The sequence below is a fragment of the Apodemus sylvaticus genome, chromosome 2 (assembly GCF_947179515.1).
Source record: "Apodemus sylvaticus chromosome 2, mApoSyl1.1, whole genome shotgun sequence".
NCBI lineage: Eukaryota > Metazoa > Chordata > Mammalia > Rodentia > Muridae > Apodemus > Apodemus sylvaticus.
The window spans coordinates 45,065,190-45,081,210 of NC_067473.1; the positions used below are offsets into that span (position 1 = coordinate 45,065,190).

General features: G+C 40.0%; 1 protein-coding gene across 3 annotated transcripts in view; it reads left to right on the top strand.

Moving 5' to 3' along the window:
- Positions 1-11,303: 11,303 nt before the first annotated feature.
- Positions 11,304-16,021, top strand: part of Kcnd2 (potassium voltage-gated channel subfamily D member 2) — a 487,073-nt gene continuing 482,355 nt past the window's right edge. For all 3 annotated transcript variants that reach the window (XM_052172435.1, XM_052172437.1, XM_052172436.1), the window contains exon 1: positions 11,304-12,418. In XM_052172435.1, coding sequence (XP_052028395.1) covers positions 11,304-12,418 — 1,115 coding nt within the window. The remainder of the gene's footprint in view (positions 12,419-16,021) is intronic.

Sequence of the window (16,021 nt, forward strand, 5' to 3'; positions counted from 1 at the left end):
GAGCAAAGAAAGAATGAGTGTGTATATGTGTGTGTATGTGTGTGTGAGTATGTGCATATATATGTATGTATAAAGAAATAGAGAAAATGAACATGAAAGAAAACAAGGTGTGTACACAGAAATGTTTTGAGAGGAAAAACATGGGAGATATTATGCAATTATTCTTTAATTTCAAAAGATAAAACAATGTATTATTGAAAAATTAGACCAAGAACATCAAAGACAATACCTTAATAAGCATCCAAAGCCTGACGCTCCTTACAGGCCTATCTCCAAGGGGCTGTTAAGTTCCATGGGAGAACTGTTCCCATAGAGGCTCCACACAATGGGAGAAAATGAGAATTCATACAAACAGCAGAACAAACTTTAATAAGCTCTCCCAATTAGTATTTACCTGAGGGACTCAAACAATTTTAATGGAAAACCTGCCTAATAGCCATCTATTAAATAAGTGATTTTCTTTATTTAAATTAAAATCTAACACAGGCTTAGTAACAAACAGGACTTATATACTGCAGTTTTATATATTGAGTCAATACAGGGGATGCTTATAATCACCAAATGTGAAGACTGCATTCTTCTGCTTTTCTTTAAGTTCTACTTTGGGGGATTTATTAAAGATGACGACAAAAGTTTACTACAACAAATAAAGAAGCAAAGGCATGTCTTGATAGACCATATCAGATATTATAGAGAGTCAGGCAGCAATGGAAGGCTTTCTAGCAAAACAGGGCAACTTTAGAAAAATTTCTTGTCCTTGTAAGACTCCTTCAGGGTTTTCTAGGCAGTATAATTTGACACAGTTCACCGTATACCATGTTGGATGTGATCCTTTGAAGATTATGCTCTTTTCTAGTTTAAGAGTAAAAGTTGTGCTTCTTCAGCACTCTGCCTGCCCCCTTCCCTTTGGTACTCACTCAGTTCTGATGGCACTGAAATGATTCCCTAGCAATTGCTCCCAGTGTTATGATAAAAATCATAGAAGGTGCATTCATAATGTTCTCCTTCTTCTCCTCTTCATCGCTAACAGACAGTATGTCAGATAAGAGAACACTTAGGATAAAGACTCTAAAGTAAAATGCTTAAGCAATATTCGCTTTGAGGTAAAACAGATTTCTATCCTGTCATGTTGCTTTTTCTCTCATTACGCTCATTTAGAATAGATTGAACTTCAATAACTAGAATACTGGCAATTCAAGTGGTTAACTTGTTAGGTGTTGTTCTGGTGGTGCTATGCATTATAAGACTAAATTCTGTACCACAATAGCTGGTTGCCCCAAGATGAGCAAATTCCCACATACTCTGGCCTTTGTTATATAAACCTAGCTCAGCAATTTAAAGTTAGTTGGTTAAAAGGCTAGATCCTGTGATTGGGAGAGAGAAGGAAAAGTAGGACTTGAGGATCACACAACACACAAACACACATACACTTGCACAGGCATTAGCACATGCACACACATACAAATGCATATATTCATATAAATATGGTATATGTACATACACATGTACATGTACATATATGTATTAATAACATATATTGCATATATCACTATTTATTGATATTTAAGGTTTGAGGTCTGGGTTACTGATTTCCCCAGGAGTTCTTTTACTGTTGAGAATAGTGCATTATACACTAAAGGTATTCTAATGTCACATGGGATGTGGAACGGTGGTAGAAGACTATGAGACAAATTTGGTTTTTGTTATTCAAACAGTATTTATTAAGGGTAGAAGAAAAGATGTGAAGAGTAAGCTATTAACATTTTTAGGTGGAGAGTCTTAGAAAATGTTTGCTGGTGTCACATAACACGGCAGCATACACAATACATGAATGCATGCTGTATATCCATATCCAAGGCTACAAATGAACGTGCACATGTGACATTGGTGTTTCTAGAAGCAATTCAGATTCATTGCACATTTGATTTTGAGCAGCATTTTAGTCCTCTACTGTTAAAAAGTCTTTTATTATGGCCCAAATTTATGACTTCTAAATTCAGTTATGTGATCTCGGATTGGGGCTGTAGACTTCTAATCTTCTACAGTGTGATTAGTTTTCAAAAACAGCATTGTGGGAATGTTGAAAAGAACTATGTAAAAATAGCTAAGAATTTTCTACAGACGAAAAACCTTTTTAAAGTGGGAATTTTTGAAGGTTTAAAACCTGGAAAGTACTTTCAGAGTGAACAAAGGGACAAAATAAATCAAGTTCAAGTTGTCAACTTATCCTTTTAATAGTGTCCCAAAGGGAGATACAGGTCATGGCACTTGCCACAGTGACTACATTCAAGAGGTTCTCGTGCCTTTTGAAATATCAATATGTTTTAAGCATTTAAGCAGCCTTAACAATGCTGTGTCATTCACATGTCTCCTGGTATGTCAAATATGATTTCTGTATGAAATAAAGGGATAGAAGGGAGGGAAGAAGGAAGGAAACTCATTGCTTTCTATTCTCACCTAAAAACTCATAAAGCTCTTTACATAAAATTAAAATAAAATAGTGGAAATAAATGACATTCTAAGTTTTAGCAAAAAAATGTTTATGGATATTAAAATATTTTGTGTGGTAGTATTGTGTGTGTGTTAATGTATGTGAGTGTCAGTGTGAGCACACTACCTCACACATGTATAACTGAGAACAAGAATTGCCTTTGGTCATCACTTACCACCTTGTTTGTGACATAATGTCCTGTTGTTCACTGTGGAATACAGAAGGCTACGTGTCTTGTGTGCTTTTGAATGCATCTGTCTATATCTCTAGTCTCACTGTAGGAATTCTGGGATTGCAGATGTGTGCTACCCTGTCTGGATTAACATGAGTTCTGGGAATCTGTATATGGGTCTTCCTATTTGTGTAGCAGGTGATTTACTCACCAAGTTATCCCTCCAACCACAATATGTTGTTTTAATTTAAAAAATGCACAAATTTCCAGTTGTTCAACTTTCATCAATAGTGTGTTCGACAGAGCAGAGAAAAACAAATTGAAAAAAATAAAGAGTTAGCCTTTGGAATAAGGGAAGATAACTGTGAACTATTCCTTAAACAAGGGATTAAATGTCTAGAATATATAGGGAATTCAAAGAGAATGAAAAATTCAATTTAAATGGGCAATTAATCTGAATAGACAGTATTCAAAAGGAAGATGTATGGATGAACATCAAGTGTACAAAAATTTGAAAGTAGCTATCATCAGAGAAATGTATACTACAACTATAGCGGGATACAACTTTACCTTGTCTAGGCTGAACATTTTCAAAAATGCACAATGAAATTGGCTAGACGTGGAGTGATGGGCATCGTCACAAACTTGAAGAGAGTGTAAATTATTAGACCTATGAGAGCAACGACTAGAGAACAGACAAGCCACTTTTCTTCCTGATGTTAAAAAATGACTGTGGAGGAGTGGTTTAAGGAAGAAAGGGTTCATTCTGACTAACACTTTGAAGGGAACATGGCTTCAAGCAAGAGATACATGGATTTGGAAGCAAGGGGCTGGCAAGTCAATATTGTATCAGTGCTCAGGAAGCCGAGAAAGAGAAATGCTAATACATAGTTACCCTCTCTCCTTTTAATTGAGTTCAGGACCAAGTCCTTGAAATGGTGCCACCTGCATTTAGGGTGGGTCTTTCCACATCAATTAACCTAATTAAGTAATTCCTCAGAGGTATTCCCACAGGCTCCACTCCTAGGTGACATCAATATGAACTATCATATAGATATTCCTAAAAATGTAGAAACAGAACTGCCATATAGCTGCACATTCCCATTCCTGGATATATATCCAGAGGAACTGAAGTTAGTCTGTTGCAGAAAAAATTTGCATTTCCATGTGTAGTGCAGCAGTTGTTTACAATGTATAGACAGAGTGCTAAAGAAATATTGTGTAAGTGCACAATGAATATCATTCAGCAGCTGAATTGATGAACTACTGAAACTTTGAACAACATAATTGAAAGCGTATGAGGCATATACTTTCAATTACTGAAAAGAAGTTCTGCTCATTTTGTTGACTTGAATAAAAAGTATCCCCCATGGGCTCCTGTATTAAACCATTTTGTCCCTTGTTGTTTAGTAGTACTACTTGTGTGTCTGTGTGTGTGTGTGTGTGTGTGTGTGTGTGTGTGTTATAGAACCTTTACTTTGTATGGCCTTGCTGAAAGAAACACAAAAGCAGAGTGGATCTGAGGGTTTACAGCACACCCTTCCTTTTGTCTGTGTCCTGTGTGGGGTTGTGATGTGAGCGGCCAGCCTCTTGCTCCGGGCACTGTGCTATGCTCTTATCACCATTGAATTCTCTGGAAACACAAGCCAAAATAAACTCTTTTATCTGTTGCTTATGATTATTCTATTTTATCACAGTAATAGCAAAGTAACTAACAATCTCAGTTTGAGCATCATCTTTCTTAGGAGCAGGACACAAGAAAATCTCCTGTATTCAAATTTCTGCTGAAGAACAGGAGTTGGAAATTTTTGAAGAGTTATATAATTTCCCCATGAAGCATATGACTTGAGATGAATATTTCATAACTGTGGAAAAAGAGAAATAATGACCATTCCTGGATCCAGGCAAAACACCAAATTTTGCAAACTAGAATTAACTGAACATGATTGTTGCCAAATAATGTCAAAGCAGCAGGGCATGGAGCTTAGAGGGTAGAAGAAGTTGAGATCAGAGGTATCTCTATCCTTTCTAAGGACTCATTTCTGAAAAAGAAAACTATGGAAAGTGCTTATGGCATCATTTTAGATGCAATAAGAAACATATTTTAAATAACATTCATATAGGTTGAAAATAAGAAAGATTATATTTTTAAATGTCATGAGTGTATTTACAGAAAAATTTGAGAATAATGGAGTTCAAAATTTCAAGGCACAGAATCGATAAGGAAAATCTTATTATATTTCTCTGCAGTAAGAATGAACATATGAAAAGGGAAATATAAAAGTTCATAATATCTCCATAGGAAATACAATTTAGATATAAACCTAATAAAAAAAACATGCACAGTATCTGTATCTTTAAAGTTACAAAATTCTCATAAAAAATAAAAATCAAAATAAATGGGGAAAACCCAATATAGGAAATCTACCAGTTCTCCCAAGTTGATTTATAGATGTAATACAATTCCTGTTAAAAATTATCGTACCTTTTTGCACATGCAGACAAGGTTATAAAATTTCTATGGAAAAGAAATGGAAGACAACAGGTAAAAACAATTTAGAAAAACAATCTAAAGTAATATGATTTTTTTCCACCTGGTATTGAGTTATTGTATAATTACAGTAACCAAATGAGGGGGGATGTTAGTAGTTGATACAAACACAAAGATGAACAGAGACAGGATAAAAAATAGAAGCAGATCCATAAGAAACATTCAAGGGAGCTCTGACAAAGCTTAAAAAATATATCAGTTGGGGGAGGAAAACCAGCCATTTCAAGGAAAGGTACAACTGCATTTTCAGTGATTTAAGAACAAAAAGAGATGTCAAAAGAAAAATCGTAGAGCGAAGCTTACTTTATGCAAAAATTAAGTGAAAAGAGGTCATAGGTTTTATTTTAAAATGTGAATAAAAAGTGCTTAGAAAATATAGAGAATAATATTAAGGAATAAGAGCATTTCCTTGAAACCAGAAGTGTAACTACAAAAAAGAAAAGAGTTGGTAAATTGAGTCTCACCAAAATTAAAACCTTTGCATTATTATAGACTCATGAGCAAGATTCAAAAACAAGCTACACAGAAGAAAAAATATTTGAAAACAATGTATCTGATGTAAGAAAACTGATTAGAATCCATATACCCTTCAAAGTAAACATATTAGACCAATCAATTTTATTGCAGAATATGTATAGATGACAAATAAACACAAAACACCTTCCATAAAACTAGTCATTGAGAAATTAAAAATGAACCTAATGAAATACAAATGATAAATCGTGGTAGGCCAGTAGCGGATGTGGGATGATCCGATCTGAATCGTTAGCATGCTGCTATAGTAAGGGGAAATCCAGAGGGACAGTTCAAGTTGCTTATGGAGGGCATCTTAAAGTGTGGAGGGGGGGTGCTGGAGAAACAGAGATTTGACTAAGGTAGGAGACTGCAAAATCACTAAACCATGGAAGGACTGGGTTAAGCCCTTGATGATTCCATGCTCAAATAACTGGTGCTCATGCATCTTAGCTCTGTGTGTGCCCAGGTTGGGAGACACTCTTAGCATCTTCAGGATTGGCTGGGTCAAGTTCCTTTGTCAGTCTTAAGTATTCTCATGTTAGACAATCTCAAGAAGTTATTCTAGGTAGCATTCTCAAAGAGATAAATGGTCGAGAACAGATTAGTGGGTGGATGATAAGAGTTATCAGGTGGGTTGGTGTCTTATGCTTATAAAAGGGAATCCTAGTTATTGTAATATTCTTCATGTCTATTATGGTGGTGGATCATTAACAATAACTAAATCTAGAACTAAATATACACACAAAAGTCAGTGTTTATAGAATTGATAGATTTTTAAATGTATTAGTAGATTACATTTTCTGTACTTAGAAAGTTTGTGTTCTTCAAATTCAGATGTTGAAATGCACTTCCCAATGAGGTAGCAATAGCATGTGGAGGCTTTGGGAAACCATTGCAAAATGAAAATAATGATTAGATGAGGCATTTCAAGGTTGGGGTTAAGCCCAAGAGGGCTGTCTTCTCCTCCTACCACAGGAGACAAAGTTGGGTGTCACCTCTTGATGACAGAAAGCAAAGACTCACTAAATATCAATACTCTTGACCTTCCAATACTATTGGCCACTTGACCTTGGATTTCTAGCTTCTAGAACTGTGAGACACAAATACCTATTTTCATAGATTTCCCAGTTTGTGACTGTTCAAATGCACTCAGAGGATGCCAGTGTTATCCTCTGGCTGTGATTTATTAGGATGTGAAGTGATGCCTTCAGGGGAAGTAGGTGATAGTTATAGAGAACCCGTACCTATACCTATAGCTGTGCCTATATCTATTCTCCACAGGTCTTAAGATTGTTCTTAACAGCCAGGCAGTGGTGGCATATACCTTTAATCCCAGCACTTGGGAGGCAGAGGCAGGCAGAGTTCTGAGTTCGAGGCCAGCCTGGTCTACAGAGTGAGTTCCAGGACAGCCAGGGCTACCTAGAGAAATGCTGTCTCAAAAAACCAAAAAGCAAAACAAAACAAAAAACAAACAAAAAATGGGCTATTCAGACTTACTGGGTCTGCTAGGGGAAGTAATGAAGGAGTGGGTGCTATCAGGGTCCTTTCCTGGTCTTCATTATCCGGAGAGGACAGGAAAAGCTGATATGAGTAGAAGATGGCAGCACATCCAATTTTTATTGTACTGAGTTTTCTTCTTTTGCTGCCCATTTAATCAATATGATAGAGGATACAGGATGGGAAGGCAATGGGAATGAACTGGAATCTTAGGAGAAAGAAGAGAAACACAGGCACTCTGTTATGTTTTCAACCTGTGTATATTTCAATGAACAACTGAAAATTAAAATGTCAGGTATTAGTCTGTTGGGAGAGGGAGATATGCTTTATTCAGAGACAAAAGTAAGTATGATGCCTTTGTGGTAATTCCATCCTCAGGCTGGATAAGATGAATTGCAAGAGCATTATTAAAATAATTAAATAGCTACTTTCCATGTTCTTAGCAAAGCACACTGGAACTTGGAATATTATCTTTAATTTTTACAGCAGGCATAAAATGTTTTGCTTTATTATCTATATGTTTTTATTCATAGAAAGTTAAGTAGTTTGTTACATAAAATGAAATCAGTAAATTATTTCCTAAGCAAGAATTTGAATAAAGATATATTTAATTCTTAAGCTTAAATCTAGGTAAGTTTAAGTCTCTGCACTGTGAGTGCTGGTGAAAAACAGATTACAGTGCCTTCCCAAATTGTAGATGTTATAGGTTTTTAAGGCTTCTCATGAAGTTAAATATTTATTTTACATTTGTAAGTATTTGAACTTCCGGTGGGGAGTGTTAAAAGGTCTGTTTCAAAGTCTGTTCCGTTCTTACAGGGTAGCATGGTATTATGGGCTTTAAGTACCTATGCCCCTTACCTATTTGGATGTTTGGATGTCCTGATTTCTTCAACTTGTCAGGATGCCATCTTTCTTTTTTTCTTTCTTTCTTTCTTTCTTTCTTTCTTTCTTTCTTTCTTTCTTTCTTTCTTTCTTTCTTTCTTTCTTTCTCTCTCTCTCTCTCTCTCTCTCTCTCTCTCTCTCTCTCTCTCTCTCTCTCTCTTTCTTTTCTTGTACTAGCTAATTTGTTTATACCAGTTGGAAGGCAATCCCCTCCTTTCAGTTTGCTAGTTTTCAGCTTTTCAGACTTTGCAAACATCCTTCACTTGGCTAATACAAACAAACAGCAGGTGTCCTAAACTTCCATGGTGCATTAACTCCAACTTTACTACCTACAAGCACTGGAATCTCTAACCCTGCACATGTAAGTAAGCACAGCAAACAAACTATCCATCTTGAAAGTTAGTCCCGTATATTATAGAGGATGTTTATCCTCATCCGCTGTTGATTTTCTATACTTTGAGCTGATAGGTTCTCTTTGAGCATCCATTTAAAGCGGGCACATCAAGCCTAAGGTCTCTTGGAAGACAATTTCTATACAGCAAATCACAACCCACTTTCTTTCCAAACAAAAGACAAACAAACAAAGCCTTGAAAAATAATTTTCATGTATAAGTCAGGCTGCTCCTTCTAATGAACTTCACTTTTTCATGCTTTTGCTGATCATGATTTGGTACTTCAGATGTAATTTTTCAAAGCCATTTCAGCAGGAAACTCTGTGTATCATATTCCTTGTCCATCAAAACGCAGTCTGAAGCCTGAACAATGCGTGTCATATAAACACTGAAAATGTGGGTGGTCGCAAGAAATTTTAGGATGTTTATGTGATCGGATTCTCCCTTGAATCAGTAAATTTTTCTGATCCTTCGGCTTTCTAGAGCAGCAACCTTAAATGTAAATTTAACTTCTCGCCACTCCCGCCATCTAGTGGCCATGGTTGTTAAAAGCTCGGTTTTAAGGAAGACACTTAATGACTGGGGGCGGGGTACATGAAGACCAAAATTGGTTAGCCACTACAATTTTCCTGTCTCTCCTCACATCACTCACCCCTCACCCGGACACCTTTTCTTTCTTGGGTCATTTTAGATATGCGCAGGGATGCGCAAAGGGCATGAAGAGACACACACTCTCAGAGACTCACGCCCCTGCACACTGACATTTAGAAAAGGGTCTAAATTCTCCTGTCATTTGCAAAGGACAGGGGAAAGGAGTTGTGGAAAGACCTAGCCAGAGGAGACTTGTGTGACTTTTCCAGCAAGTTGGACGGGTAATATATTAACCTTAGTAACGTTAACATCTGTTTTGAACAAAAATAATTTAAAAAAAAAATAAAGGAACGAGGGGGAAATCACTTAAAAATTCTGTCGCGGAGCTTTGCAGGTTTTGCGACCCAGTCGCCCCCCAAAGGCAACCAATTCCTTCGCGTTCCGCTCTGTTCACCCTCCTTTCCAGCTTTTCTCGAATCTTTTTCCCCCCTTTCCCACGCTCATCTGGAACCGGGGCTCCGGAGGCAGCAGTAAGCCACCGGTCCCCTTCCTCCTCTCCTCCATCAAACAGCCGCGGCCGAGCGCCTTGAAGCTTCCCTTTGTTCATCCGAGGCTCGCTCATCCCCGGGGTAGAACCACCTGGATGCTCTCCCTTGGTGACATTTGGCGTCGAGGCTGGTGGGTGGCTAGGGTGGAGCGAGAGGAGCCCAAGGGGGCGGGGGCGGAGAAAGGTCAAGGCGAGGGAAAGGCAGGAGACGCCTTTGCCTAACCTGCGTGGCGGGGCGTGCGTGCGGCTCTCGTTCTCTTCCCTGCTTATTTATCGATCGCACGGGCAGAGCTGCGCGCGGAGCTCGGGGGAGATGCGGGACCACCCACTGGCGGGGAAGCAGCGAGCAGCCCTCTCGCGCCCCCGCGCCGCCGAGCGCCTCCTGCCTCCGCGCCCGGACGCCAGCCCGCTCCCGCCTCGGTCCCGGCCCCACGCCGCCACCGCCCGCCCCGCAGCCCGGCAGCCCCGCAGTCCCGGCGCCCCGCAACCCCGCAGCGCCCCGACCCCGGGGACGCCGGCCGCGCAGTAAGTTGGCAGGAGCGAGTGGCCTGGGCGGCTCGCCTCCCCCGCACCTTTTTGAACTTGTTGCTGTTGGCTCTGCTCGCCTGCGCCTGGCTTTTGGGAAGGTGACAAGGAGGAGGGAGGCACGGAGGGTGGGGGAAGGGGACGGAGAGCTCGCCAGAGCTTTATTTATGCTCCCGGGGAGCCTGGGATCTGGCTGCTCGGGAGCCGCTGGCTCTGCCTTTCCCTTTCCGGGTGCAAGGCGACGGCAAAGTCTCTATGCAACTCAGCCCCGGAGCGCACTTTGCCAGGTATGTACCGCGGGCGAGGCGCGTTCTGCGCGGAGGCAGATGCTGCTGCCGCCACGGCGGCGGCGGCTGCCAGCTCCCGGGCTCTATAACTGTCACACTGCACCTGAGCTGAACTTGAACAGAGAGTGAAAAGGGCCCCTCGGGCGAACGCTCTCGGCTGGCGCAGAGGGTGTCAGTCGCCGAGGAGGGGGGAGAAAGAGCTCTAGACTGACGCCCCCCGCCGCGAGCCCCGCACTTCACCTCCATCTCTGCAAGCGCAGCGTGAGTAGAGGCGGCCAGCGGACTCCAAGGGACGCGGGACAGCGGCTGTGACCGCATCTCTGGAGCTACAACAACAGGTCGTCTTTTTGAGACGCCTTTGGCGGGAAGGACCACTTCAGCAGCAGGGGAAGGTGAAAAGGTTCTTTTTTTTAAGAGACTGCCACTGGTTGACTTTTCCTGTCTCCTATCTCCTGCTGTATATACCGACCCCATATCAACCAGACTGTATCAGGGGAAAAGTGAAGACACCTGTTTGAAGCAAGGCTGTCTCCTGTCTCTGAAGTCACCTGTGCGTTTACATGTGCCAGGAGGTGCCCTGGTCTAACTGTTGGCTGAGATTTGTTTAGGCTCTGTGGAGAGAGACTTTTAGGTCGCTGTATTTTTTTTTCCTTCTTAGTATCCTAAATACTTGTTTGTTGGGGAAACCTGACCTGAGTACTGTGACTTCACCTGCGCCGCCTTGGAATAACTGTGTTCCTGTGTGCAGTGCTCCCCAGTGTTGTGTCTGAAGAAGTGAGGGCATTTTGCTACTTTGATTGTGTTCCTTTGGGTGACCCTTGATCACTCTTGTGACCTCCACTTCCAGACAACATGGCAGCCGGTGTTGCAGCATGGCTACCCTTCGCCAGGGCAGCCGCCATTGGGTGGATGCCTGTTGCCTCAGGGCCTATGCCAGCTCCCCCAAGGCAGGAGAGAAAAAGGACTCAGGATGCTCTGATTGTGCTGAATGTGAGTGGCACCCGTTTCCAGACATGGCAAGACACCCTGGAACGATACCCAGACACCCTGCTGGGCAGTTCCGAGAGAGACTTTTTCTACCACCCAGAGACCCAACAATATTTCTTTGACCGTGACCCAGACATCTTCCGCCACATCCTCAATTTCTACCGCACGGGGAAGCTTCACTATCCCCGCCATGAGTGCATCTCGGCTTATGATGAAGAATTGGCCTTCTTTGGCCTCATCCCAGAAATTATCGGCGACTGCTGTTATGAGGAGTACAAGGACCGCAGGCGGGAGAATGCTGAGCGCCTCCAGGATGATGCAGACACTGACAATACAGGAGAGAGTGCGCTGCCCACCATGACTGCTAGGCAGAGGGTCTGGCGGGCCTTTGAGAATCCTCACACCAGTACCATGGCCCTGGTGTTCTACTATGTGACTGGGTTCTTCATTGCCGTCTCAGTCATCGCGAATGTGGTGGAAACAGTTCCATGTGGGTCTAGCCCAGGCCACATCAAAGAACTGCCTTGTGGGGAGAGGTACGCAGTGGCCTTCTTCTGCTTGGATACCGCCTGTGTCATGATCTTCACGGTTGAGTACTTACTTCGCCTGGCCGCAGCACCGAGTCGTTACCGTTTTGTGCGCAGTGTCATGAGTATCATCGACGTGGTGGCCATCCTACCCTATTACATTGGGCTGGTGATGACAGACAATGAGGATGTCAGCGGAGCCTTCGTCACACTCCGAGTCTTTCGAGTCTTCAGGATCTTTAAGTTTTCCCGCCACTCTCAAGGCCTGCGTATACTAGGGTACACCCTGAAGAGCTGTGCATCAGAGCTGGGATTCTTGCTCTTTTCCCTCACAATGGCTATCATCATTTTCGCCACGGTTATGTTCTACGCGGAGAAGGGCTCTTCAGCAAGCAAGTTCACCAGCATCCCTGCAGCCTTCTGGTACACCATAGTCACCATGACAACACTGGGGTAGGTGCCTTTGAAGGAAATGGGATGGCAAATGGACACGGTGCAGGTTGATTATGATTCTCTTAAGGCTTCCTGAAGCTGTAGAGTGGCTAAATTTATTTTCTCTTAATAGATCTATGAAAGCACTATTTAAAAGTTTGGAAACGAATATTTTGATCTGTGAAATGGGTATGATAGAAACGATTGAAATTGCTAAAGAGTTAACAGTCAAAATATTAATTACTGATACCATAAACAGACAAATATAGACTTAATGGACTAATTAATAGATGTGGATGGCATGTCTTTCAACCTAAGAGCCCTGTCTAATTTTACATTGTTATAAAAATTGTAGATTTTCAAAAGGTTTATATCAGTATGGTATCATGTTCATTTCCAGTATGAGTTATGGGTTATACTTAGAATATCAGATCGGAAAACAGGTCAACTCTACAAAATATAATGTTTGTAAGTCTAGGATTGCCACTTTCTTTCACTTTTTTTAAAGAAGCATAGGATGGTCATCCCTACAGTCTTCAGAAGCTATGGGTCCCATCAGTGAAAGCGTCTACAGATGGTCCATCAGGCACACATGGAAGACAGAGCAGTGTCTGTGAGATTAATGGTTATCCTAGGCCAGTTGCAGTGTACAATTTTGGGTCCTAAATTTCTTCTAGAATTCTTCCCTTCATTATCTTATTTGAGAGCATGAAGTTTTACAAACCAAAGGAATATATTCTGAATTCGTGTGGTCTGAAACGGAGTTTTAAGGAAAAAAAATCAAGATTTCTTTAGATGTTATAAAGAATGGTGTGCAGTGATTATGAATGCTACTCCAACTGCAGAAAAGTAGCTGCATTTGCCACAGGAGAAAAACTAATAAAATAAACCAGGAGGAGATGACTACTTTGTGGAGTTCTTAGATAATCCTTGGAGAGGTATCCTGTTTCTTCTTTAGCTTTGTTGCTACCTTTCTTGCCTAGATAATCAGGGTAAGAAGGATTTGGTAAGGGCTCTAGAAAAAAAAAGTTATTCCCAAGGCTGTGTTTTCAGCTTTGTGTTTCTGGCTCATTTAATTGGCTTCTTTAAATGACATTGTGGTTAAAGTCAACTTAATTTTATTGGCCATATTGTGCTGAACAGAATTTCTCGTGTTATATGGCCAACTAGTGGAATATGTTTTTATGAGGGGAAATTTCTAACTGAGTTAATGAAGAGACTGGCTGAAGTAAAATATAGTGCTTTGGATTTTGATTAAGTCTCCCATATCTTGGAGGATGTAATTATAGCTTTTTTAAAAGGTGAAGGAACAGAACCTGTCTCCTTCTGCCTTCATTCCCCCTTTATTCTGCTGGTCGTTTTGTGACAGATAGGAGGGGATGTGGTAGATTATTACAGGTGCTTACCCTTTCTCAAAAGAGTTATGCTTATTTTTTTGTTGTTGTTCTATCTCTGTGTTATGTGGAATCACGAAAGGACAATCAGGTAGTGGGGACTGCTCTCATTCATGTCTGAGCTTACTAAAGAAGCTCTCTGTTAAGAAGAAAACAAAGGAGGAGCTAAATGTGGTGGTGTGCAGGATTTTCATGCGGTCTCACGAGTCTTTTAACGTTGCATACCCTCTAGATAATCGAATGTAGGCATCATTATAAGGAATAGGGATGAATTTCTAATTTTAAGGAGCTAACATTCTAGATGTGAGGAGTTAATGTTAACATTTATTTCTGGTGATGGCTTCCAATTCTTACTCTATCTTGAAATGTATGCCACTTTCTGAAAAAATGGGGCTGTGTTACTGTTCACAAGCATTCTCTCGTGAATGATTTAAGAAACTAAGTTGAAATACTTAGTGTCTAGCCTATCAACTTTATTTGTTTGTGGTATAGGTGAGCAAATAGGAACAGTTAAATACACGAACTTTCTAGAACCTGAAAACAATAAGTGGGCTTTTTTTTTTTAAGACTTTCAGTTTTACTAAAGTTGAAATTTTTATTTTTTTAAAAGAAGTTAAGCTAATTAATGACTCAGATTGAAAAAATACTTGGGGTTTTAATATGTAGAAGCAACAAAAATATGCTTTATATAATACATTATACTCTCTTACAGGAATATCTACAGTTCCTTTTCTAAATAGTATTTTAATTGCCTAGACAGATAGACTCTTAAATGCCTTGTCTTTTTGGTGTCCTATTGTTAGTAGCCTTGTGGCTCTGTGCTATTTAAGAATGGAAGAGATGTAACACATCAGTCTGTGACATTATCTTCTATGCTGCGACTTTGGAAGGTTAAGTATAAACTTTCTGGAAAATATGCTGTAGTTTTAGCTGTTGTCAAGCTGTGACTGATAGATGCTCAAGAGTTTCATACCAGACTTCCTATATTCTCTTTATGTGGCTATTATTTTTAATGAAGCTAATATTTATTAATTGATGATATCAGATGTGAAATTAATATCCCACATGATATTATCAGAAGCACCATCTGATATGAATACTGTTTTCATGAGAAGAAAAGTAACCAGATACATTCTGATTCAGGTCTGATAGAATCAGCTAGTACTTCTGAGGTCATTTTAGAGGATGTCCAGGTGGTTTTGGCTTTGAAGAACTCAGTGTGTCTATCTTGGGACTACTGTATATATATATATATATATATATATATAAAATGTTCTCAAATATTAGCTTTATCATTGACTATAATAGACTATGCTTACTATGTAAGTATCTAATCTGCCACTAAAATAAATACAGTTTTAAGGATACCCATCTTGTATCAGTAAAAGTAGAAAACATTGAAAAATATTAATAAAAGAATATAAGAGGACATCTTTTTTAAATGCTTAGACTGAGTGATATGTGCATCAGTTCTTTCATCTCCCACCTCCTTTTTTGAGCTTATTTATTTGCTGGCACAAGACCAGGAGGCCACCTCCGTGTCCTCCCCTGTAATCCCCTTTCCACAATGTAAAGTCTATTGCTTTGAATTATCTGAGACTAGAAAGAAACCATAGTTCCTCTTTTGTCAGGGTTTGGAATAGCAAACCCAGTTGATGTATTTTTCTCATGTGGAAGTGCTTGCATTATGCTAAATTTGGGAAGTCTAAGTATTGTCTAATGACAACCAGAGATTTGTTTGCGAACATGGTTCAGTGGAGTTGAGCTTTGGTTGACACTCTTCATGCTTACAACGTTTGCATGGAAGAGATCCCAGGTGAGACAGTAAATCCTTGGGGACTTTCTTTTATGTTAGGCAAAATTTGTGTTCCCAGTCATGTCTCCTAACCATATTGCTCATAATATGAAGCTCAAGAAGTTCAGAAATACCGTTCTGTTTCAGGAGTCCATTCCATGTCTTTAACCATAATACCAAATTGTTTTCATCAAGGGTTTTTCATATGAGAACTAAAGTGGCTGTGTTGTATTTCTGTAATCCTTGGATATAAAAATCCAATGCTGTGAATATTATTCTGATTTCTGAGCAAACATGAAAAAACTAAAGCATTGATATGCTTACTAGAAGAAAAAGTAAGGTATAATTATGTAATTATGGCTTTGGTCATAGACAATGATGTGGCGCTCTATTTCTAAAAAAAAAAAAAAAAAAAAAAAAAAAGCAAAAAGGACA